The sequence below is a fragment of the Mesoplodon densirostris genome, chromosome 10 (assembly GCF_025265405.1).
Source record: "Mesoplodon densirostris isolate mMesDen1 chromosome 10, mMesDen1 primary haplotype, whole genome shotgun sequence".
Lineage (NCBI taxonomy): Eukaryota > Metazoa > Chordata > Mammalia > Artiodactyla > Ziphiidae > Mesoplodon > Mesoplodon densirostris.
In genome coordinates this window covers 84,279,659-84,305,131 of record NC_082670.1, presented here as the reverse complement: position 1 = coordinate 84,305,131, position 25,473 = coordinate 84,279,659, and the positions used below count along the sequence as shown (strand labels likewise).

Genomic DNA, 25,473 nt, shown 5'->3' with positions numbered 1-25,473 from the left:
AGCTGGGCCCGTGAGCCATGGCCGCTGAGCCTGCACGTCAGGAGCCTGTTCTCTGCAATGGGAGAGGCCACAACAGTGAGAGGCCCACAAAAAAAAAAAAAAAAAAAAAGGTAATAAATACTCAAACCTCATCACTTCATGATTACTTTCCCATATTTTACTATTATCTGTGCTCTTGAGGTTATTTCATTTATTAGATCCATACAGTAGAAATACTGTATAATTGTATGCATCTCTTCCCAATCCCACATGCAGTGACGTCACATTGGTAGCTTGAAATCAGCCTTAGTAGGATTATTTATACCATGGAAATTGGCAAATGCTACAAATGTAGCATTGATTTATTGTTTTTTGAAACTCTGAAGTGTTTTTCTCTGCCTCTAATGGCTTCTGCATTATAGTCATTTGCCTACTTGTCTTACACACTCTATTGAAATATAACTTCCTCCAACCAGGGGTAGTTTCTTATGCATGTGTGTGTCCTTTCCACACAAGTACCCCAGGGTTCCTTGCACGTGGTAGACCGTTAGCCTGCTCAGGCTGCCTTAACAGAATACCACAGACTGGGTGGTTTCAACAACAGAAATTTTTTTCTTCACGGTTTTGGAGGCTGGAGGTCCAAGGTCAAGGTGCAGGCAGGGTTGGTTTGTGGTGAGACGTCTCTTGACTTGCATTCGGCCACCTTCTTGCTGTGTCTTCACATGGCCTTTCCTCTGTGCATGAGCACTCCTAGTGTCTCTTCCTCTTCTTACAAGGATATCAGTCCTTTCTGATTACAGCCCCAATCTTGTCACCTCATTTAACCATAATACCTCCTGAAAGGCTCTTTCTCCAAATATAATCACTTTAGGGCTTACGGTTTCAGTGTGTGAATGGGGAGGCGGGCAGCACAGTTCGGTCCATAATATAGACATTTATGACTTATGGATTAGATTGCTTTGAAGCCAAGAAACATAGATCCTTCGCTGTGTGCCTGTCTTTTTGCTAGTTACGTTACAGGCAGACCTCAGAGATTTGCAGTATCAGTTCCAGACCACCACAGTAAAGCAAGTATTGCAATAAAGTCACAAATTCTGTGGTTTCCCAGAGCATGTAAAAGTTATATTTATACTATACTGTAGTCTATTAAGTGTGCAACAGCATTATGTCAAAAAAATGTACATACCTTAATTAAAAAACACGTTAGTGCTTAAAAATGCTAACCATCATCTGAGCCCTCAACAAGCTGTAATGTTTTTGCTGGAGGGTCTTGCCTTGATAGTGATGCTGCTGACTGATCAGGGTGCTGGTTGCTGAAGTTGGGGCGGCTGTGGCAGTTTCTTAAAATTAAACAACAATGGGGGCCTCCCTGGTGGCGCAGTGGTTGAGAGTCCGCCTGCCGATGCAGGGGACACGGGTTCGTGCCCCGGTCTGGGAAGATCTCACATGCCGCGGAGCGGCTGGGCCCGTGAGCCATGGCTGTTGGGCCTGCGTGTCCAGAGCCTGTGCTCCACAACGGGAAAGGCCACAGCAGTGAGAAGCCCGCGTAATGCAAAAAAAAAAAAAATTAAACAACAATGAAGTTTGCTGCACGATTGACTCTTCCTTTCACAAACAGTTTCTCTCTAGCATGACAATGCTGTTTGATGGCATTTTCCCCACAGCAGAACTTCTTTGAAAATTGGAGTCAGTCTTCTCAAACCCCGCCAATGCTTTATCAAATAAGTTTACGTACTGTTCTAAATCCTTTGTTGTCATGTCAACGGTCTTCACAGAATCTTCACCAGGAGTAGATGATATCTCAAGAAACCACCTTCTTTGCTTATCTATAAGAAGCAATGGCTCATCTGTTAAAGTTCTGTCATGGGATTGCAGCAAATCATTCTCATCTTCAGGCTCCACTCCTAATTCTAGTTCCCTTGTTATTTCCACCACACGTGCAGTTACTTCCCCCACTGGAGTCGTGAACCCCTCAAAGTCATCCATGAGGGTTGGAATTAACTTCTTCCGAACTCCTGTGAATGTTGATATTTTGACATTTTCTCATGAATCATGGATGTTCTTCCTGGCATCTAGAATGGTGAATCCTTTCCAGAAGGTTTTCAATTGACTTTGCCCAGATCCATCAGAGGAATCACTTTCTTTCCCAGCTATAGCCTTCTGAAATGTGTTTCTTAAATAATAAGAGTTGAAAGTCAAAATGGCTCCTTGGTCTGTGGGCTGCAGAATGGATCGGTGTTAACAGGCATGAAAACAATGTGAATCTCGTTGTACATCTTCATCAGAGCTCTTGGGTGACCAGGTGCACTGTCAGTGAGCAGTAATACTTTAAAAGGAATCTTTTTTTCTGAGCAGTAGGTCTCAACAGTGGCTTAAAATATTTAGTAAACCATGTCGTAAACAGATGTGCTGACATCCAGGCTTTGTTGTTCCCTTTACAGAGCACAGGCAGAGTAGATTCAGCATAATTCTTAAGGGTCGTAGGATTTCGGAATGGTAAATGAACGTTGACTTCAGCTTAAGGTCACCAGCTGCTTTAGCCCCTAACAAGAGTCAGCCTGTCCTTTGAAGCTTTGAAGCCAGACATTGACTTCTCTTCTGTAGCTATGAAAGTCCTAGATGGCATATTCTACCAATATGTGGCTGTTTTTGTCTACATTGAAAAGCTGTTGTTTAGCGTAGCCACCTTCATGAATTATCTTAGCTAGATCTTCTTTATAACTTGCTGCAGCTTCTACATCACCTCTTGCTGCTTCTCCTTGCACTTTTATGTTATGGAGAAGACTTCTTTCCTTAAACCTCATGAATCAACCTCTGATACCTTCAAACTTTTCTTCTGTAGCTTCCTCACCTCTCTCAGCCTTCATAGAATAGAAGAGAGTTAGGATATTGCTCTGGATTAGTCTTTGGCTTAAGGGAATGTTGTGGCTGGTTTGATCTTCTATCCAGATCACTAGCACTTTCTCAATATCAGCAATAAGGCTGTTTTGCTTTCTTATCATTTGTGTGTTCACTGGAGCAGCACTTTTAATTTCCTTCAAGAATTTTTTCTTTGCATTCACAACTTGGCTAACTGTTCGGAGAAAGAGGCCTAGATTTCAGCCTGTCTCAGCTTTCGACACGCCTTTTTCACGAAGTTTAATCATTTCTAGCTTTTGATTTAAAGTGAGAGATGTGTAACTCTTCCTTTCACTTGAACACTTAGAGGCCATCGTGGGATTGTTAATTGGCCTAATGACAATATTGTTGTGTTTCAGGGAGTAGGGAAGCCCAAGCTGAAAGGGAGAGATGGGGGAATGGTTGGTTGGTGGAACAGTCAGAACACACACAACATTTATCAGTTAAGTTCGATAAATGGGCGTGCTTCGTGGTTCCCCAAAGCAATTACAGTAGTAACTGATCACAGCAGCTACTCACCCGAATATGCCCATTCTCCCCTAAGAGCATACTATCACTTAATAAATCCTCGATTTGCTTTCTTGGGAAAAAAAAAATCACTGATCACAGATTATTATAACTAATAAAATAACAGTGAAAAAGTTTGGAATATTGGGAGAATTACCAGAGAATGTGACACAGAGGCACAAAGTGAGAGAATGCTATTGGAAAAATGGTGCTGATGGATTTGCCTGTCACAGGATTGCCACAAACCTTCAATTTGTAGAAAACACCATATCTGCAAAGCACAGTAAAGCAAAGCTCACTAAAATGATGTGTGCCTGTATAACATTTGAGCCTCATAGCAATATTTCAAAGTAAATATTATTGCCCCCATTTTACAGATAGGAACATTGACTCTATAAGAGATAAAAAAAAAATTTGCCCAACTGTGTACACATGGAAAGTATTCAGTCCATTATTCAGACCCAAACAGTGTGACTCCAGAGTCCAAACACTTAACCACTCTAAGAAACTGCTACCCTGCTTTTTCATACACATGTACGTGTGTATTTTGTCTGAAGGCAATATTGAAACTGCTATCCAAAAAGTAAGCAACTGTTGGAATTTTTAGTAGCATATACGCAATTGTGTAGACATTCTGCAAAGTGTTTTGGTAAAATTGAGGTGGAGCAGTCTTGTAATTGCACCTTAAAGGGAGAGTATTGAAACTCCCAGTTCTTCCGTTTCTAAGACCTCTTCTTTAAGACAGGATAAAATAAATAACTGTCAGATAATGCTCCAAACTAAATGGAAAGTATTTTCTAACTAGACATTCAAGTTTAATATTCTAAATTAAAAAACATTTTAACGAAAAGGATTGGAAAGGGAGCGAGCATGTGAGTGCAGACAGGCATAGCTGCAGAACAGCTCACCTGATTTTGAATCACAGTACCTGCTTAGGACATAACGTGATTATTTTCTTTAATTTCTTTGAACAGAGTTGACTCAACTTGAAAGAAGTTCTCTGGCTTCAAATCAAAAGGGGTGTTGCTTTTGTCCCTTCCTCTTAAAGAAACAGTACATTGACAGTTATTTTATTCATCCTTTTCTTAGCGTGTCCATCATGCATCCCACATCAGTGATCTCTGGTGAAAAAGCAAGTGCTTGGGTGGTGTGAAAGGGAAGCTCTGTGACCTTTACTCTGGTTCCTCCTGAAACCTCACCTGTGTGTCCTGTTGCTGCGTGTCCCTGTTCACATCCATTGATAAACCAGAAAGGCAGAGAGATGAGATCTGAACACAGCACACATTCATTCAGCAAACATTTGTTGAGCACCTACTGTGTGTGACACCTTTTTCTGGGGATAGATGGTGCACAAAGCCCCAGGCATTCACATTCTAGAGGGAAAAGAGAGACAATGAACAGGTAGATTATGTATCAGCAACTGGTAAATTATTTGTAGAAAAGCAGTTTAAGGGTTTACCATTTTCAGCACTAGTGACTTTTTTTTTTTTTTTTTTTGCGGTACGCGGGCCTCTCACTGTTGTGGCCTCTCCCATTGCGGAGCACAGGCTCCGGACGCGCAGGCTCAGCGGCCATGGCTCACGGGCCCAGCCGCTCCGCGGCATGTGGGATCTTCCCAGACCAGGGCACGAACCCGCGTCCCCTGCATCGGCAGGCAGACTCAATCACTGCGCCACCAGGGAAGCCCAGCACTAGTGACATTTTGATCCAGATCATTCTTTACTGTGGAAACTACCCTATGCATTGTAGGAGGTTTAGCAGCATCCCTGGCCTTGACCCACTTTATGTCAGTAGCACACGCGGGGCACGCACACACACACACCAGTTGTGACAACCGAAAATGTCTCCAGACATTGCCAAATATCCCTTGGGGGTCAACATTAGCCCCAGTTGAGAAGCGTTGGTCTAAAGAGTAAGAGGTGGAGGTACTGATATATTGGGATCAGGGAAGACCTACCTCTCTTTTAAGGTGACTTTTGAGCAAAGACTGGAAGAAGTGAGAATAGGCATCCTGTAAATATCTGGGGGAAGAATGCAGCAGAGAATGGCTAGTGCAAAGGCACTGAGGTGAGAGGAATAGCAAGGAGGCCATTGTGAGCAGGACTGAACAGGAAGAATGTAGCAAGTGATACGATCAGCCAGTTCTTCAGGAAGCCAGATCATGATCCTATAGTGAGGACTTTGGCTTTGAATCAGAGGGTGATGGGAAGTCATGAAGGGTTTTGAGAAGAGCAGTGAGTGATGTGACCTGGTTTATCTTCACATGGGGTTGTTCTTGCTGAATAATCACCGGCAAAGGGCACAGAGGTGAAAGCCAGGGTCCAGAAGCAGCCGTGGCAATAATTCCAGTGAGCACTTAGTCAAGGCTGGACTGGTTGTGAGGGGATGGGGGAAAGTGACTGGATTCTGGGTATATTTTGAACCTAAATCTGACATGGTTTGCTGTTGAATCAGACATCGGCTGTGAGCAAAAAAGAAAACAAGGGGTCTTTGAAATATTCTTCTTTGAAAATACCCCAAATGGGCTTTTATTCTTGATTTTTGATCCTAATCCTATGGGAGTTTAAGCGCGATGCAGACATTGGTTAGACATTAGGTTTTAGACTGTTATTTCCTAAATTACTTCCTGAGTAAACCAATTAAAATTATAATGCGCATCTCCAGGGGAAAAGGGAAGGAGCCATACTCAGTATGATTTTACCTCTTAGACGCTGCTTAACAACACGTTTCTCCTGTTGCTTGGGTAATGAAATTCGGGCAGGTGGGAGCCAAATGAGCAAACGGGTCCTCAGAAGCAGCCTGTCACCCCGTGCTCATAGGTATAATACTACCTGATTATTCTCTAGGTCCCCATTTGGGAACTAGTGTGCACTTTTCATAAAAACCACCATGTGCCTCCAATTCATGCAACATCTCTCCCTTCTCTGTAGCACCTGCCTTCCGAGACCTCAGGCATATGCTAGATATTGCCTCCCCAGATTGAGGTAGATTAACCAAGGTTCCAAGCTTCTTAAACTGTGGGAGAGGGAGAATGTGAAATAAAGGCTCAATCTTCTAGTTAGTCTCTGAGTTAAGATGGGCTTTTATAAAACCTTCCAAATGTGTCAGCCCACATCAGTGATTACACTCCGGGAGTTTTTTTTTTTTTTTTTTTTTTTTGCGGTATGCGGGCCTCTCACTGTTGTGGCCTCCCCCGTTGCGGAGCACAGGCTCCGGACGCGCAGGCTCCGGACGCGCAGGCTCAGCGGCCATGGCTCACGGGCCCAGCCGCTCCACGGCATATGGGATCCCCCCAGACCGGGGCACGAACCCGTATCCCCTGCATCGGCAGGCGGACTCTCAACCACTTGCGCCACCAGGGAGGCCCACTCCGGGAGTTTTTACCTTTACCTTGTAAAGTCACATTTGCTTTCCCCTTAAAGCAGTGTTTCTCCTGGTTGGGAGTGAGGTTTTTATTAAGAATGCAGAATTCTGGGCTCTGTTTCAGACCCAGAGGGATAAAAATGGGAATATTGTTCAATAAGGGCCCCAAATGATTCTGTAGTATGCTAACATTTGAGAACTATTGCTCTATCATTAGGAATTTCATTCACTTACAAGTAACTGAAATGTAAATAAAGAACTAGTTTATTTCTCTTATTGCTTAAAGCAGTTCAGTGATAGGCAACCCAGGGCTAGTATGATGGCTCTGTGGTATATTCAAAAACTCCCATTCTTAAGGTTACTTCATGGTATAAGATGGCTGCTGGACCTCCTGCTGTTGTGTGTACATTGCAGCCAGGAAGCAGGAAGGAAGGGGAAATTGGGCAAAAAGATGTTTGTCAACTACTTGGCCTCCTTTAAAAGAGCTCTCCCAGAAGTCACATCTTTACATGTCATTGGCCAGAATTTATTCAAATGGCCACATGTAGCTACTCCAGAGGTACAGAAATATTGTCCTTAGCTGGGCATATTGATGCTCTAAGTAAAATGATGGTATTCTAATTAAGGAAGAAAAGAAAATGGGTATGATTAGTCAGCCATCTCTGCCAGAACTCCCTTACACCATCATACCATGGTGGTGTGGAAAGACTGTTTAATTTGGAGTATATCATTTTACTTACTGTCAGTTCATTTTGAACCATATGTTATGTTATGGAGAACACCAAAGAAAAACATGTTTATCATTTCTGTGGTCAATCATGCAGATATATTAGGAATTTACTCTATCTTTTTGTCTTCTTTTCCATCCATCTGCTAGTCTTTTTTTTTTCCCCCCCTTGATAAAGAAGCCCAAGAATCCATGCAAAACAGAGGGAGAGGATGAGGAAGCCAAGTTCAGAAGTGGTCCTACCATGTTTCAGCTGTGTGACTCTCAATCTGATGAGTGTAATGTACCACCTCCAGGCTGTGGGGAGGGTTCACAAGGCACTGTATATAAAAACACTTCAGGCATTAGAGCAACTCAATAAAAAAAATATGTTCCTTGATCCCTTCCTTCATTTGGACTGTGAAGGACAGTTGGTTCTAAATTCAGCCCCCAAATTCTGACTTCTTCGTTGGGTTCCTGCTCTAAGAAAATAGGAATGCTTTTGATATGGAAAATGTACCACCCCCAAATTTGAGCACTTTGCCATTAGGATTTCTGATTGTTGTAGGAACTGGTGGAATCCCCCTGCTTAAGGATATGTGTAGGTGTAGAAGGAGACATGTACAAAATTGAGTGAAATTGAACAAGTTCTTTTGCCTCCTCTGGGTCTCCTGTGGTGCCTGGAAATCCCATGGGTTGGCTGTTGAAGGAAAACACTTGGGTGACTCTAAAACTCTTAAAATGGGCTCCCTTGAACCAACAGCCGGGGCATCCCCTGAGAAATGGTTAGAAATGCAAATGATCGCCCTCGCCCCCCAAGGCCCCCTGAATTAGAAAGGTGTATTTTAACAAGCCTTCCAGGTGGTTCTGGTGGAAGCTAACATTTGAAAACCACCGCTCTCAGTAAAGCACGTTTCTCTCCAGTGAGGAGCCGTTGACTCCCTGGCTTCGATCTCTGCCCTGGCAGAAGTGCTGCCAAATGTGCAGTTCCTTCTGACAAACCCAGTCTTTCCAGCTGGGCGAGGTCTTGCTTTGCAGACTTTATTTGCACACCGACTAAAGCTCTTACAATCCGTCTGACACAGACTGACGTTATTGCCAAACCTCGCTGTTGGGAGTCACACTTTAAATAAAGGCCTTCAGCTATTTCATTTTCCTAAGCCAGTTTATTGTGTTCAGGATGCTTTTGTTTGGAGGAAATGTACTTCATGTGGCTACACCCAGCGCACAATCACAGGACACCTCTACCCGGGAATCCGTAAATGGAGCAAAGTGCCTAGCACGTTCCACAGACCTGCGTTTGGAGAAATATACTCAGTATACACAGGAAGAAAAATCAAGTTATCAACCTGCCAGATAATAGCTGGGTAATGATCACCACTGACAAAGTTCTATTGGATTTGACTATTTACTTGTAAAAATTAACAAGTGAAACATGTTTGGGCTAAAATGAGCAATCTGCATGGTTTTCACCGGTGGTGCCAGTTTTCACTTTTGTAGTGCCAGAAAGTATACTAAATATTTTCCCCTTACTATTGGTATGATTGGTGTTTGTTCTGAGCTATACAGTAGTTTTATTATGGAAGATGCCAAAGCATTTCCGTGCATGTGGCATTTCCATGTTCAGCCAGAGACAGATTGGGAAAGAGAGCTGTTTCTCCCTCATTCCCATCTGTCTGCTAATCCCCTTTGGTCAGTGAAGAGCTTGCAAAGTCCAGCTTCTAAACACCAGGAGGAGACACAGAAGCCACCATGAAGGGGGGTTATTTTTACTCCTGGACTTGAACAGGCTTTGAAGAGAATTGGATGTGGTAAAGGACCAACTCACTCTCCTGCCTCACAGCAAGTCAGATCACCTACCAGGTGATATGGGGGTGATTTGGTAGGTTGTTAATTAATAATGAGCTGATTTGGTTTGATAAACGGAGTATTTTAGCAGGTAGGTTTTTAAGTCATCTGCCAAATGATTGGTTGCCTTGTGAGAAATTATGTTAGCACATTTTATATTGAAGGAATTATGGGAATACTGGTAGAAAAGATGCGTTTTCAGTGGTAGTGGTGAGTAGGCTGCAATTATAGAAGGCAACACAAGATGTTGGGACTTCCCTGGTGGCACAGTGGTTAAGAATCCACCTGCCAATGCAGGGGACACGGGTTTGAGCCCTGGTCCGGGAAGATCCCACATGCCACGGAGCAACTAAGCCAGTGCGCCATAACTACTGAGCCTGCGCTCTAGAACCCGTGAGCCACAACTACTGAGCCCGTGAGCCACAACTACTGAGCCCACATGCTGTATCTACTGAAGCCTGCATGCCTAGAGCCCGTGCACTGCAACTAGATAAGCCACCGCAATGAGAAGCCCGCACACTGCAGCAAAGAGTAGCCCCCGCTCGCCGCAACTAGACAAAGCCTGTGCGCAGCAACGAAGACCCAGTGCAGCCAAAAATAATAAATAAAAATAACTAAAATAATTTTTTTATAAAGGCAGCACAAGATGTCCAGCCAGGAAAGGTATTCCATAAGAGTAGTCACTGCCTCTGTTGACTTAAGGATTCAGTCTTTAAGATGGACATCAGCATACTGAGGTATTTATTTACCACCTAAATATCTCTAGAGCTCTCCATCACTGCCTCCCCTTTAGTCCAATCGTGTGTTGGGACTCCTTTATTCTCCAGTCTTAAAATGGCATGGAACCTCTCCATTCCAATCTCCAGGTGTGGCCCTTGCCCAAGATGGGGTAAGCAGGAGCCTTCTGTAAGGAAGTGGAATTGAGCAAAGCTAGTCAGTCTAGGGTGGACTCTTGAACGGGGCTTGTGTAAACTCAAGTCCTGTGGGGAACAGATCTGCAGAGAGGAAAGAATAGAGCAAAGGTAGGAGGACACCAGGCTTAGGGAGATGGGAAATCCCTTACTAATCACCTTCCATTGGAAGTTTCCATTTCCTCGAGAGGCCCTACCATACTGCTGGGTTTTTTGAGAAAACACTACATCTTTATATAATAATTTACCTTTTTTCCCCCTGAAACCAAGCTAGCTTAAATCGCATTTTATCCCTTGCAGCCTTCTTTCTTAGACCAGTTATAAGTGGGGGGCTCCCCAGGTCTGGTCTCACTCTACAAGCCGACAGTGTTGCCCTACCTCTTAAAATGGAAGGAATGCCAGGAAGATCTGGATTGTTCCATTTGGAGTATACCGGGCTGGACAGTATACTTGTTGCTGTGTATCCGTATTATTTCTTGTTACTGAGGGCCAAGTGCTCTGTCTCCACTCTTGTTTAATTACCACAGTCACATGATGAGGATTCTGAGAGGTTTTGTTAACTTGCTCAGGAACACGGGGCTGGGAAAGGACAGAGCCATGACTGGGGGTTCAGGTCTACCTGGCCGTGCTGCAGAGAAGGTACAGGGAAAACTCCAGCCTGGGTCAGCCTCGGACGGTAACAGAGAGACCTTCCTTGTTCAAGGTACCAGTTCAGAAGATGACTGCTCTGGGCAGTGAAGAGAGGGGTGTGTGAGTGATGAGGGGTGATTGAGAGGAAGGTCAGGGGAGCTCACATCAGACTCTTTGTGATCAAGCATCCACAGTGATGCATTTTATTGTTTTTAATTTATTTTATTGAAGTACAGTTGATTTACAATGTTGTGTTAATTTCTACTGTACAGCACAGTGATTCGGTTTTACATATATATCCATTCTTTTTCACATTCTTTTCCATCATGGTTTATCACAGGATATAGTTCCCCATGCTGTACAGTAGGACCTTGTTGTTTATCCACATAGCGATTCATTTTATATTAGCATTTGTCCCTAATGTTCTGTAACCATAATGCGAGCTGTGAGAATGACAAAGTGATGTTTCCCCAAGGCTTTTCCACCAGTCATTTTTTGACCTGGGAGGCAAAGCCCATTCCCCAAGATACAGGGAAGGGGCCTGCTGCTTTATATACCTGGCCCTTACCTGGTGAGGCATATGGGGCACGAATCTCCCGAGCACATAATGGTGTGCCAGTCTCTGATGGGCTCATCGCCAGCTTCTAATCCCAAACTAACTCATGATCTGGGCTTGTATTTCTTCTCAGAGAGAGTGCCAGTAACCTGTGGGCTACCTTCAAAACCCGGAAGCATTGCTTCCCATCCTGAGACTTGGCTTCCTGCCAGGTGTCTCTAGGGAGGGGTCGCAGAGCCCTGGGTCCCAAAAGCTGGCTAGTCTACAGCAAGAAGTCTGTTTATGTTTACCTTTGGGATTTGATGAAGAGGATGATACACACATGGTGGTGAATGGTTACGATCATTTGTTACGAAAACAAGGATAGCTTTCACATTTTTTTTAAGGCTTTGTTATCACAAAACCATCTTCCTCTCTCTTCTAACAATTATGATTTTGTTTCTGGAGATCAAAGTAGACAGAGCTTTCACAACTCTTCACCCCAGCATTCCCAAAACGTGTGGTCATATCCAAGGCTCCCCAAACTCAAAGGAACGTGACCAAGTTTGTGGAGCGTAACCAATATGTTGAATGTAGAGCCCCAAGTCTTGTGTCTTCTCCATTTTGTTGAATGGATGCCTTGTTTCACAAGAGTTGGTCATGATGCTGAGAGACAGTTGAAAAGTATTTTCCATGATGTCATCTGACCTTGTGGGATTTTTTTTTTGGCCTCTCCTATATAAAGCATACCTTCTGTTTTGGCCAGTTTTTTCCCCTAGTTTCACACGCAGCTGGATGCTAGAATGTCTGTTTTCTTTTCTCAGGCAAAATTAGATGTTTGGTGCTTTACCAAGTAGTTATTAGGGTTGAATGAGCCTCAGAAATTGTAAGAATATGTCCTAACATCTGTAAACAGGAGCACTCTAGGATGTACAAAAAGAGTCACGTTAATGACAATTTTTAATTACACGCTCTGTATCCTGAATTCAGTGACTTTTTTTTTTTTTTTTTTGACAGATCTGAGCTGCTGCCTGTCCTTACAAAAAGCTTAAAACCTAGAGGGCTGTTAATGTAGGTGGAGGCTGAGGGACCCAGGAGTTCTCTGCGCGCCAAAGACTGGCGTTGACTCCAGCGCCAGGGCAGGCGCTGACACATTGCTTTGGCTAGGAAGGCAGGTTACATGCTGGAGACTCACAGAGAAAATGGTAAAGCCAGCTCTCGGGGGAGCCTGCCGAGAAAGCCCTACCCTCCGGGTTCACCAGCATGTTTACCCAAATCTCTTTTTCTAGGAAAGTTTGCTGGCTTTATTTTTCCCTTACAGAGAGAGGAAAAGCCCCAAGACATGGGTGATTTGTGGGACTCTTTCTTCAAGGATGAACTTCTCTGCTTGCAGTGAGAAACTCATATGCCGTTGAGTTTCACAAAGGGCGGGGAGAGCGGGAAGCAGATGTGTCCTTTTGTGGGCATCATCTCCCCAGGATGTGGGAGGGGGCAGGTGGTTTGAGTAATGGGCGAATTACCTGTTGGCTTCCCACCCTTCAGGTTCACCAGTACTACAGCTGTCTCCCAGAAGAGAAAGTTCCCTATGTCAACAGTCCTGGAGAGAAACTTCGAATCAAGCAGCTATTACACCAGCTACCGCCACACGACAATGAGGTAAGGGGCTAGAGGGGCCTTCGGAAGACTTTTCTTAGAACTTTCTATGAACTGTTACCTTTTTCATAATCAGAATGCTGCCATCAATGAGATCCCCAATGAAAAACTCTTGGCAGTTTCGTTTAGGTTTTAGCTTCCTTAATTAGAACTAAAAGAAACTGTCGGACACCTTCTGGAGAGGGTTCCCAAAACGCAGAATCTCATTATGGACTGGATTCGTCTCTGTGCCTGGCACTACTAGCTATCTGAGGTAACTGGGGAGCCCTAAAATGTAAAAGTTCAAGTCCAGGTGTTGTTAGTTGAAGGACGTGCGATGCTGCTTGCCTGAGCCTGTTAGATGATTGAGATTCCCTGGGCAGTTCAAGTCCAGCACAAACTCTGAGACTCTCTTGAATTTTCAGCAGCATTTCTTAGTAAATGAGTATGTAAGTTTTCCACCTTACACTGTAGTAGAAGTTACATGTCCAGATTTGCAGCTGTGAACATTTGTGTTTTTGCCGTTTCCAGTCCAACTTGGCAAAGTCACCCTTTATACTCTTGAAAGTATGACTCGCAGGCCGTCCTTTTTTCTGAACCCAGACACGAGGCACTATAAGCAGGCATTCATCGTCTTTGAACTCAAATTGATCCTAAAGGGAAATTTGTAAATACGCTTTTAAAAGATCATCATGCTTGGGAGGTTTAGATTTGCAAACTAGAAATTAATTCTCAAGTATCTGGTTTTTAAAAATAGTGATCCTGCAGAATCGCATTGTCTGCTTAACTCTGATTGTGATTTAAAGAAAAACATAACTTGAAGTTGAAAGGAGAAATTTAAAACCCCTTCAGAGAGCTGGACCCCAGCTTTTTACCAACTGCCCCCACCCACAAGCTCAGTCCCTGAGGAAATGAGTGAGTACTTTTTTAGTCTTTATCTTCCCACATTTGAATAAAAGCAATAAATCAAGAGCCTCAAAAGTGAATTTGAATTTGAGTAAGTAGAGCAAAAGCTTAAAAACTGAAGCCACTCCCTAGAAAGACAGTCACAATTCCCTTTCCTGTTGTTTATTTCAGACTTCATAAAACACATTTAAATAATGCTTTCTCCTTTAAAGAGGAGAGCAAGCCTTGTAACCCGATGACCAGTTAACTAATTTGGAATTGAAAATGTGGGGTTTTACAAGCAGGAGGGGTGTGCCTTTCTTTCAAAAGCATGTCCATAAATTGTCAGTGGTGTAACCATATATTCTGGGCTGTTCAGGTCATTGCAGTTCTTTCTCCACATGAAGACTTTTTTTTTTTTTTTAACATTTTTTTACTTGATAGAGGGAAGCGGTCTGCTCTTTTCTGCTTTTTAATGATTAATTCTGTTTATGGTTAACTGTGGTTTCATGAAAAGAGACCCTTCAAATTTCGTCTTCCTGTTGGTGAGAATTGCTTACATGTGACCCAGTAGACAGATTTGCCCATTTGACATGGCCTTTTTAAGGACAAAGGATGAATCTGCAGTAAATATTTGATCATTCTCTTTTTCACCCAGATTAGACAATTTTGATGTATACAGCTGCAGTGGTTTTCAAACTAGTCCTGGTTCAGAGGTTTCCCTTTAACCATCTGTAGGACAAATCATCAGGCAAGTCGGTTAAACTTTGCTGATGCTCAGATTATTCTAAAGTGAGACGAGGTGGGATTAGAACCATGTTTCCCGAAGCGTAGCAGATCCATGACTTTGGTTGGTACATGGCCATGGCAATAAATAATATTGAACCACATAATGAGAGACTCACTACCTTTTCAGTTGCATTTCAGTCCTTGTGACTGAGTCGTCAAGTGGGAAATTTTAGTTTGGGGGGAGCAGGTATCTCACACCTCTCCAACTCCTGCTACTTTCCATTTTTAAGTAACAGCATTCAGAACCTCCGTTTCAGAATCTCCGACAAGCAAAAGTAGCCAGCTAGAATCCAGCAATGTGGTTTTGTTTTCAGTCTCGTATTTAGTTTTATGGTCGCTCTGTTTTTCACAAGTGATATTGCTTTTCTATTTTTAGTCATAATATACTTTCTTTTCAAGTAAATGTATTCAAGTAAAAAAAAGTGAGTCAGTTTTTAAAATAGTGTTAAGTAAACAATAGTTCAAGATTATAGCAAAATTCCCAAGGTGTGCATAAATAAAAGAGAGATTGGGAAATAGCAGATTTGAATATCTTTAATGTCCCTCCCTTAATTCTGTGAGTTTCTGTGTCGGACAAGAAGGAGAATATCTTATGCAAGTTGATGCATTAACCAAAGCCCAGCGGGCAGTCCTCTCCCTCCTACACACAGATAAACGTGCAGGGACTCCCGTGAAGTAACACAGATAGCGCTGGGCCAACTCCTCAGTTTCACGCCTTTGGTTCCCATCTCATTTTGGGAAACAGAAGCTGTGAGCACGTTGACCACTATTCTGGCTCGTTGGCCCAGAGCCATTCTTTGGCGTCAAGGATCATTTCCATGGGCACATGGAGGTGAAAGTAGCACGATCAATTTGAAGATCCAGATCACTTTGAAAGAAGGAGGAAGTCCCAGATCTTGACTAGCAGCAAAGCTATCCCAGATGGTATGGCTCTTAGTGTGGTAAGCAGAGCGGGCCAGTGAGGATGAGGCACACTTACAGACCATTGGCCTGCCCAAGAATGGGGCTCTGGAGTTTGGAGCCTTTAGGAAGCCCTTTTGATGGTCAACAATCTCAGGTAGAGACTCACTTAAATAGCCCCCAGCCTAGTGGTGTTCAAGTGCCCACAAGGACTGTGAAACCAAATGGGAGTGTGTTTAATGAGCACAGTCTAGGGCCTGGGCTTCAGGAACCCTCAGGAGCAAGGGTGACCCCTGCGTGCCATCCTCTGTGTCTGTCCAGGTTCGCTATTGCAACTCCCTGGATGAGGAAGAGAAGAGGGAGCTGAAGCTCTTCAGCAACCAGCGGAAACGTGAAAACCTGGGTCGTGGCAATGTCAGGCCCTTCCCGGTCACCATGACAGGAGCGATCTGTGAACAGGTGAGCGTGGATTCCCAGGCGTGCCGAGGGGATTGCTCTGGCATCCTTTCACTCATTCATTCAACAGTTATGTTACTGAGAACCTACTTTGTAGGCCTGGGGGATACAGCCGTGAACAAAAGATTTGAAAGCTTTATCTTGCCCTTGTAAGGAGTTCCGTTCTAGGGGAGAAGTCAGACAGTAACATAAATAAGATAGAAAAAATTCAGTGGGTAAGGGGGTTAGTGTTGGGACTGTGCAGTGGTTGCAATGTTCAGTAAAGTGACTGGGAAGGCCCCGCAAAGACCTGCAGGAACTGAGGGGGAGTGAGTCATGCAGATGGTGGAATGGTGGGGGGTGGCTAAGGGAACAACAAGTTCAAAGGCCCTGTGGCAGGAGCCATTTCTGTTCTGTTTGAGGAACAGCAGGTTGGCAAGTGTGGCAGGGCAGAGGGGATAAAGAAGAGAATGAGTAGATGAAGTCAGGTTTCACAGAGGCCACTGGAAGGAGATAGGGAGCCACTGGAAGGATTTGAGCAGAGGAATGACATGATGGAATTACATCTCAAAATGAGTCCTCTAGAAAGTGGAATTTGCCTGGACCATGGGTCAGCCTCTTTCCCAGGGTCATCCTAGGACCAGTGCCATTTAAACAGGTGGTAAATGGTCATCTCCTTGGATTTGAGGGTTCTTTAGCACAGTGCATGAAGCCCCCTGCGTTCTTTCTAGGACCTCACTGAGTCGAAAGTCTGGATTTGTTTTTTCTTCGACTCTCCTGTAGAGTGCTCCGGGCATGGTGGAGGAGGGTTTTCAAGAAAGCAGGGTGGGAATCCAGCCTGCCTGGGTTCACCCTGCCCCACCTCTTGACCTCCAAAGCCTTCTGGTGCTGATGGTCATATTTTGGACACATCTATTAGCCCTGCTGCTAAGAGAGTAGCCCCATCTAACTCCTTAAGTGCTTTGGGGACCCATTCACATACTGAAAATATGGGAACTGGATTGATGAAGAGAAGGCAAGATACTACCTGAGTGGAGGGGATACCATTTGGGGGCCCTTTTTGGGGATTTCAGAGGGATAGTGGGGGGGAAGGCTCAGGTGGATGGAATTGAGATGCTACTTAACAGGGGAGCCAAAGGACCACAGATTTGACAGTGGGATGGGGTCTTCATCCTTGACACCTGCCCCTGAGGTGTAGGTGGTCAGAGGTTAAGATGTGAGATTCTGTGTGCTCAGTTCAGGGCCTCTGCCAGTCTCGGGTCATTCTTGACCAGTCCAGGCGGACTTCCCTGAGACAATGGGAAGGTTGGGTGTTTCATGGGCAGGTGTCAAGAGTGGCATGGAGGAGTGCCGAGAGCCTGGAGGCAGAAAGACATAAGATTGACTCATGTTTCTGCCAGATGGCAGTGACCATGTTACTTTTCCTCATGGTTTTGCTGCAAAATGGGGATAACAAATGCCTAGGTCATAGAAGCATGGTGAGGATTCAGTGGGATTCCGTGTTGTTAAAGTAATTAAACACGGAGGCCATTGGACTGGGGTGGCTCTAATGCCTCGGTAACCTGTATCAGCAGAACAAAACCTAAACCAGTCAGGGTAGTGGAATCCGAGAAAATGAAACTGAACAACCAATCTCAAGCAGCCAACCAGGCTTTCCCAAATAAGGGGATGGCTTAATCTCTAGTCCCTGAAATACTTTCCTCACTTTGCTTCCATGTCTTCTCTATAAAAATCTCTCCCTGGGTTCGTGTCCTTGGAGTGCTCCCAACCACCTTCAGTTTGATGCTTGCAGCCCAATTCGAATCAGTGTTGGAGCAAATCAACTGGAAAACTTGAGTGTGCCTCAGTTTCTCTTATAGAAGTATGCATACCTCAGCTACCAACGTTAGCACAAAAGGCAGAGGTGGCACTTTGCATAATGTAATGTCTTTCTTATGTCTGGTCACTCGCATGAATGAGGCCCCAGAGACTATTCCATGAGACCTTGACTTTATTTTCTATGAAGCATCACAACCCTTCTGATGGCCAAGGTGTGGGAAAGGTTTGGAGGTCTCTTTTCTCCTTGGATGTTGCCCCCAGAGCTCAGCCACTCATGTGGAGCCGTAGTGCTGGCCCCTCAGGCTGGGAACCTCAGGCCAACACCGTGGTCAGCAGGGAGCCTCCCCCTGGACCTGTTGTTTCACACTTTACTCCTCCCTCAAAGACGGCACTGTATTCATTTTATCCCAAGCGCAGCTGGAAGCGTGGGTCATCAGGGACTCTGCCTTGTTCCTTTCTGGGGAGGGGAAGGAACTTTGGAAATGAGTGAGAAGCTCAGGAAGGGGAGAAAGAAGAAGCCCTTTCCATAGTCTGGCTTTAGGAGTGGTACCTTTTCAATCGGGACTGTGTAAAAAGATGGTAGGGGAAGTAGGCCAAAAGCATCCCTGAAAGGCTTCTAGAGAAGATGGTTAAAGGTGGGCATATTTTTATGAACCCACTCCCCTACCATCCAAAGTGCAGACCTCCACGTCCTCCCAGAGGCCCTCCAAACCCCCTCCCCACTCACCCATCACCCAAACCCTGCACAGCCCACTCCTTCTAGCAGTAGTCCTGGCTGGGCCTCGGGAGGGCGTTGGCAGTATCTAAAAGATAATGAGACCTCCTGCTGGCAGACTTTTCCTTTCTCTCCCACCTTTGGGATTGCTTATTTTCTCAGTGACAGGGTCTTCCTCATGTTGGCCCTAGGAGGGGCAGTGGGGGAAGGACAAGAAAACCCTGCCTGCCTGTGCGTAGAGCAGGTAGCACAGTAACTGATTTGCAAGTCAGCGCTCGGTCACCAGCTAGTGATGCCGGTGGTGGTCATGTATCCTTCCTGCGTGGCGCTGAGAGACGGGGCGCCGGTGTTCCTCCTCCTGACGTTTCTGTTCGCCTCGCAGTGCGGAGGCCAGATCAACGGCGGGGACATTGCTGTGTTTGCATCGCGCGCCGGACACGGTGTCTGCTGGCACCCACCCTGCTTTATCTGCACTGTCTGCAACGAGCTCCTGGTGGATTTGATCTACTTTTACCAAGATGGGAAGATATACTGTGGCAGGCACCATGCGGAGTGCCTGAAGCCGCGCTGCGCAGCCTGCGACGAGGTCAGAGTCCGCACCGCTCCCTGGGTTACACCATAGCCAGCACGTTGTCCTGTGGTTCCTGCATGGGAGAAAACCATAGGCCACTCCCCTCCCCTCTTATATTAACCCTTTCAAAAATGAAGCCCCACCATCCCTCGTTGCTAGAATGTCCAGGACTGTGACCTGCTTTACTGAATGTGACAGTCTCATGGGCCGCTAGGTGGGAAGACAGTTTCTAGGGCTGAGGACATTTCCAGGGGCACTAGGTCAGTTCAGAATTCTAAAAAAAAAAAAAAAAAGACTTTGTGCAACTTGAGATTTCAGCCCAAATCCCAGGAAGTAATCATCATCAGTAATAGTGTGTCATTTATCTTAAAATCTTGGGTTTCCTGAGATTCGATGGGACAGTTTGGTTTGAGAAGACAAGAAAATGGGTAGCATGATTTGATTCTCCCACAGTTTACAAAAGGTCTGATGAGGGTTCAGGGGGCAGATGGCTACTCCGTCTGGATACCCCTGCCCCACACTCTTAAGAGGTACTTGAATTTGCTTTTCCGAGTAAGAAAGCAGTCCGGACACAAGGTTCATACCTGGTGTTTTCTCCCAGCAGAAGCACACCTAGGTGTGATCTGGGAGTTGAAAGATAGAAAACCTGGTTTAACTTAAAAGTTGGGGGCAGAAAGGAGAATGTTCTAAACCTGACCGATTTTATGGGACAAATTAGGAGAAAGATCTTGGACAGGTGTTTCTTTGTGCATAAAGTAGGTTTTTGGTTCTTTCTGACCCTATAATCAGCAATGTGGGACCCTGAAAATAACACTCCTCTTTTTCATCCAGAGGCCACTATTACCATGGGCATTTCTTCCTTAAAAGCCGCCAATCAGAGACTCACTCTTCTAGGAGGAAGTTAATTGGCCTTATCTAACGTGGATTCTAATGCTACCAGTGATATTCAAAAGAGACCCTCTGGGCAGGTAGTTGGTCCAGTTCTAGTGATTCTGGGCAGCCCCTTTACCTTCCTGCCTCAGTTTCCACATCTGGAAATTGGTTCTCATGATACTTCATGTTATCTAATGGCAAATAGAATAGGATGATTAAAGTGTTTTGAAATTTTTGCTTATTGAGATCTTATTCATACAGCATAAGATTTACCCTTTTAACGTGTACAATTCAGTGGTTTTTAGTGTAGTCACAGAGTTGGACAACCATCACTACTGCCTAATTCCAGATCATTTTCATCATCGAAAAAGAAACACCAGGTCAATTAGCAGTCACTCCCCTTTTCCCCTCCCTCTAGCCCCTGGCAACCAGTAATCTAGTCTCTGTCCCCATGAATGTACATATTCCAGACACTTCATATAAGTGGATTAATGCAGCATATGACCTTTTGTGTCTGGCTTTGTTCACTTAGCACAGTGTTTTTACGGTTAACCCGAGTTCCAGCATGTATCAGTACTTTCCTTTTCGTGGCTGATAATAACCAGTTGTGTATATATATATCACATTTTGTCTAGCCATTTATTAATTGATAGACATTTACATTGTTTTCACTTTTTGACTTATGTACAATGCTGCTATGAATATTGATATACAACTTTTTTTGTGGATATATATTTTCTGTTCTCTTGAGTATATACCTAGGAGTGGAATTGATGGGTCATATGATAGTTCTGTGTTTAACTTTATGAGGGAATCTAAACTGTTGTCAAGAGGAGCTATACCATTTTACATTCCCACTATCAATGAATGAAGATTCCAATTTCTCACATTCTCCTCAATTCTTGTCTGTCTTTTTCATTATGGTCACCTTAGTTGGTATGGAGTGACATCATGTGGTGGTTTTGATTGGCTTTTCCTTAATGGCTTATAACGTTGAGCATTTTTTAAAATGTATTTATTGGCTATTTGCATATCTTCTTTTTGGGAGAAATGTCTAGTCAAATCTTTTGCCTATTTTTTCAGTTGGGTGATTTTTCTTTTTCATGCGGCTTTGTAAGGCTTGTTTATATATTCTAGATACGAGTCCCTTATCAGATATGTGAATTGCAAGTATTTTCTCCCATTCTGTAGTTATATTTTCACTTTCTTGATCATGTCCTTTGAAGCATGAAAGTTTTTTATTTCAGTGAAATCCAACTTCTATTTTTTGTTGTCTATGCTTTTAGTAGTCATAGCTAAGAAACCATTGCCTAATTGCCTGATCCAGGTTCATGAAAATTTACACCTGTGTTTTCTTCTAAACATTTTATAGTTTTTCTCCTCTTACATTTAGGTCTTTGATCCCTTTTGAGTTAATTTTTATATATGGTGTGAGGTAGGGGTTCAGATTCATCCTTTTGCATGTGGCTATTCCGTGGTCCCAGACAGATTTGTTGAAGAGACTGTTCTTTCTTCCATCGAATGTCCTTGTCACCCTTGTCAGTAATCAATTGGCCATAAATGCTTGAGCTTATTTCTGCCTTGATTACTGTAGTCTGCAGTAAGCTCTTAAATCTGTGCTTTGAAATTGTAAAAAACTCTGTCTTAGGAGTCAAAACACAAATGCTTCTGAGGGCTAGACAGTTATCGTAAATGAAGGTGACTCATTTTAAGGTAACAGTGAGTGGTGAAAAAAATGACAAGCTACAGAACTCATCACTCATCTGAAAGCAGCGACCCCTCTTATTGTTGCCATGCAAGAATGTGTAGCACACATTGCCAAACATTGTATTTTCAAAAGAGAAACCAGGATTCCAGGTGTTTATATGACATTTCTCATTTTAAAAAAATATCATACATAAGCCAGATTAAATCGACATGGCCAAAGTGGCCATGAGCTGTCAGTTTTTAGTCCTGCTTTATATTCTTTAGGGTAGAATGTTCTTTGTCTTTATGCAACGTGGTTAAATTAATCACCGGCCAGGCCAGAAACTGTTTAATTGTGCTTTAGGCAGATCCACACGTGGGAACTGATATAGATAGAGAATAAACCTACACATATAGGTTTTCTGTTTAATAATCGGTGGACAGGACCTATTTTCCTACCCTTCCAGTTTGGGGCCCTCGTAGCTTTGCTCCTTTAAAGTACATTCTCATGGCTGGCTCTTATCCACTGACCATTTGGCTTCTCCATCTCCAGATCATCTTTGCAGACGAATGCACAGAAGCTGAGGGACGACACTGGCACATGAAACACTTCTGCTGCTTCGAATGCGAGACAGTGCTGGGTGGCCAGCGTTACATCATGAAGGAGGGAAGGCCCTACTGCTGCCACTGCTTCGAGTCCTTGTACGCAGAATATTGCGACACCTGTGCCCAGCACATAGGTGAGGCAACTCTTGGTGCTCAGCTTGCTCCTACTCTGAATGGATCTGCTTTGTGTCTGGTATAGTTAGAATCCCTTTGGTTGCAAGTGATAGAAACCCAACGGACACTACCTTAAGTGACAAAGGAAATTTCTTGGTTCACAGTACCAGAAAAGCCAAGAAGGAAATTGTTTTCAGTTAAGGATGGCTCAAGGATTCAAAGTCTGGTTCTTTTTTTCCCCTCTGTGTCTCAGCTCAGCTTGCTTTCTCTTGGCATCATTTGGAAGCAAGCTGCCTTCACGAGGTGGCCAAGATGACCCCCCAGCTACCCTTAGTCTTAGCACTGGTATTCTCTAAAAGGATGGGATCATGTTTTTTCCAATATCCAAGTCAGGTCCTCCAAATAGGAATGCTGTAGCCCCTCATTGGGTCATCTGTTCCACCCTGGAAAGAAAAGAATAGGGAGTTCCCATTGGTCTGCCTGAATCATAGACCCACCCCCAAGGTATACAGTCCCACTACCAAAGGGAGGAAGAGAGGTCTCAGGGGAAAATATGAGGGGAAAATATAAACAGATGTCTTCCACAGCCTCCTCGGAAAACCTCGGGGGTCAGCAGAGGGAGGAAACAAAGCAGTCCTCGTGGTGGGAAGAGATAGTCAAGGAAACCAAATGGTTTCTGGCATGCATGTCTTTAAAAAGAAATCAGCAAAAGCTGACCCAGCCAAAAACAAAGTGAGAGAACCTCAAATAGCTCAGAAGCTATAAACTCCCCAAAGAAGTGGCAGATATGAGATGGTGAAAATCATTTTCCCTTTTCAAGTAACTGATTTGTTCAGCCCTTCAACGCTATTCCTGATCATGCTGCATCTGTAGCTTCTTATTCAGCTTTCCTGTTCTGGCACCTTGAGAATGAGCTGCCCTTTAAAAAGAAAATAAAAAGTTGGCAGCAGATGAATGTCTTTGAGACCAGCAGCCTGATCTTCCTGTGGCTTGTGCAATTCCAAGAAATCTGCTCGGAGGCTGCCAGCTTCTCACCTGTAGTTGGGAGATACGGAGATAATCAGTTTGAGAGCCTGTTGTGCCCCGCTTGGAGGCATCTGCTGTATGCTTAGTGGTCCTTTGTCGTTGAGTCCATCCCCTGGACTCAGGCCTACTTCTGTGGAGCCCTTCTGCGCTGGAGTCCCTGCCAGGCCCAGGGTGGAGCCTTGCTGTGCCAATCTTGGTCCAGCAGCGTTCCCTTCTGGGGGCTGGGGTGTTGCGAAAATCCCCTTTCCCCAACCCCTAAAAACCTCCCCCTCTCACAGCCTGATGCATTTCTCACGGGGTCAAAGAGGTTAAACAGACATACTTCCCTTTACTCTTAAGAGCTAGGAAATGAGCTTGATTTGGACAGGTGGTGGGGCAGGTGAGGAAGGGCGAGGGGTGGGACTCGATCAGGAGAAATGGTGTGAGGTGCTGACCCAGCACTGCTCACTGTGGCTTCTGGGTCTGCAGGGAGGTGCCTGCTCAGCTGAGAGAGGCGGAGTATGGACAACTTACCTATGGCAACCATACCCCCTGCTTGTTAGTATTTCTATTTCTTCTGTCCCTTTCCATTGAGGCTTAAAAGCCCCTCCAGAAACTGCCACTTAGGATTTTTGCTCAGTAGCTTGGACGAGAGAAAATATGTCACCGCAGCACGTACACCTCAGAAGTTCCCTGTTTTCTTCTGTTTCTGTCTTCTTTTTGGCTTTGATTGTCATTCCCTTCTCCTTCCCTCTGAAAACCATAAAAAGGCATCAATGCTTTATCAGAAAAGGGGACCACTGTGGCCTGCAGTGTTATCACTGCTGTGGTTAAAATGCTGTCCCTGATTTTTCTTTTCCTAAATCCACTTTTCTGTACAACATACTTTTCTTGCAACAGAGAAAGGGTATGCTCTGTATATCACACATACCTCAGTGTCTGGGTGCTTTGCTCTGACCGTATTATCCAAATATTCCCTATTTATACAGCCACTCAGTGCAGACCCTACCACAGGAAGCCGTTGCCAGGGCAACGGTACTTTTGCCGGCTCACAGCAGAGTAAACAGTCCTATAAACATACCGAGGCTGTCGCAGCAGTAGACACATACGCCCTCAGAGAAGTACTTAAAGGGCTTAGGGAGGGAATAAAAAAGGAACGCTTAGATGTGGAACGGCCGAGCCCTTTTCCAGATGTTTAGAGTTCAGGAGCAGTTCAGAGCACCATCTGACATCGTTGATGTTTATCAGGGACCACGTTTCACTGCCTGCTGGGCCGCTTTGGAACATGCCTCCCCCTCCACTCTCCCTACCGCGGCCCGGCCTTCTGTGAGGCCCCCACCCCCAGAACTAGGCCCCCGCTGCCGCATCTGAGTACGTTTCCTCGCAGGAGCACAGGGAGGCAGCTGGTGGAGCAACAGCCCCTAGGAACTGGACTTGCTGCACACCTCTGACAGGCAGTGGATAAGGCTGCAGCTGCTTGGGATGCTGTGCGGAGTTGGGGCTCACAGTGAGGACCCAGGGCAGCTGGGATGTCCGTGGAAGCTCTCTGGAGGAGGGGGAACAGGGGAGAGGGCAGGGAAGACCGAGCCAGCCTCGGAGTTCTTTCTTGGACAGCATCCAGGTAGCGGCCCTCAGAGCAGAGAGGGAGACAGGCACTGAGACCGAATAAAAACTCAAGAAGAGGGCTGGGAGGAGTTAGCAGAGCATCCACTGCATCTTAACTCAGTTAGTTCTCAAGCAGCCCTCTGGAGTAAGTACTGTTACTATCCCTGTTTTATTGTGGAGAAGACTCGGGCACAGAGACATGAAGCCACTTGCCTAGGGTCACACAGCCCAACAGCGGCCCAGCCAAGATTGGAACCAAGCTGACGGGCTTCAGCACGTTTGCGACCCGCTGGCATGGCATGGAGCTGCGATTTGAACTTGCGTTTGTCCGAGTCCTGATGCCTCACTCTTAAGTACCGGGGAGTTGGGGCTGCCCGTGCTGCCTGCCCCTGCTTCCCCCGGCAGCCTGACAGAGGAGGACATGCCTTTGGAGCCCCAGCTTTGGGCCTGCTGTCTCGAACC

The 25,473-nt window shown here is 44.9% G+C and overlaps 1 protein-coding gene across 4 annotated transcripts in view; it reads left to right on the top strand.

The window, feature by feature from the left end:
• Window positions 1-25,473, top strand: part of PRICKLE2 (prickle planar cell polarity protein 2) — a 363,924-nt gene that overhangs the window by 285,920 nt on the left and 52,531 nt on the right. For all 4 annotated transcript variants that reach the window (XR_009533534.1, XM_060109418.1, XM_060109419.1 and 1 more), the window contains 4 exons: window positions 12,920-13,033; window positions 15,905-16,042; window positions 18,934-19,137; window positions 22,235-22,421. Coding sequence is in view for 3 of the 4 variants with exons in the window: in XM_060109418.1 (XP_059965401.1) it covers window positions 12,920-13,033; window positions 15,905-16,042; window positions 18,934-19,137; window positions 22,235-22,421 (643 nt within the window). In the remaining variant the exon portion in view is untranslated. The remainder of the gene's footprint in view (window positions 1-12,919; window positions 13,034-15,904; window positions 16,043-18,933; window positions 19,138-22,234; window positions 22,422-25,473) is intronic.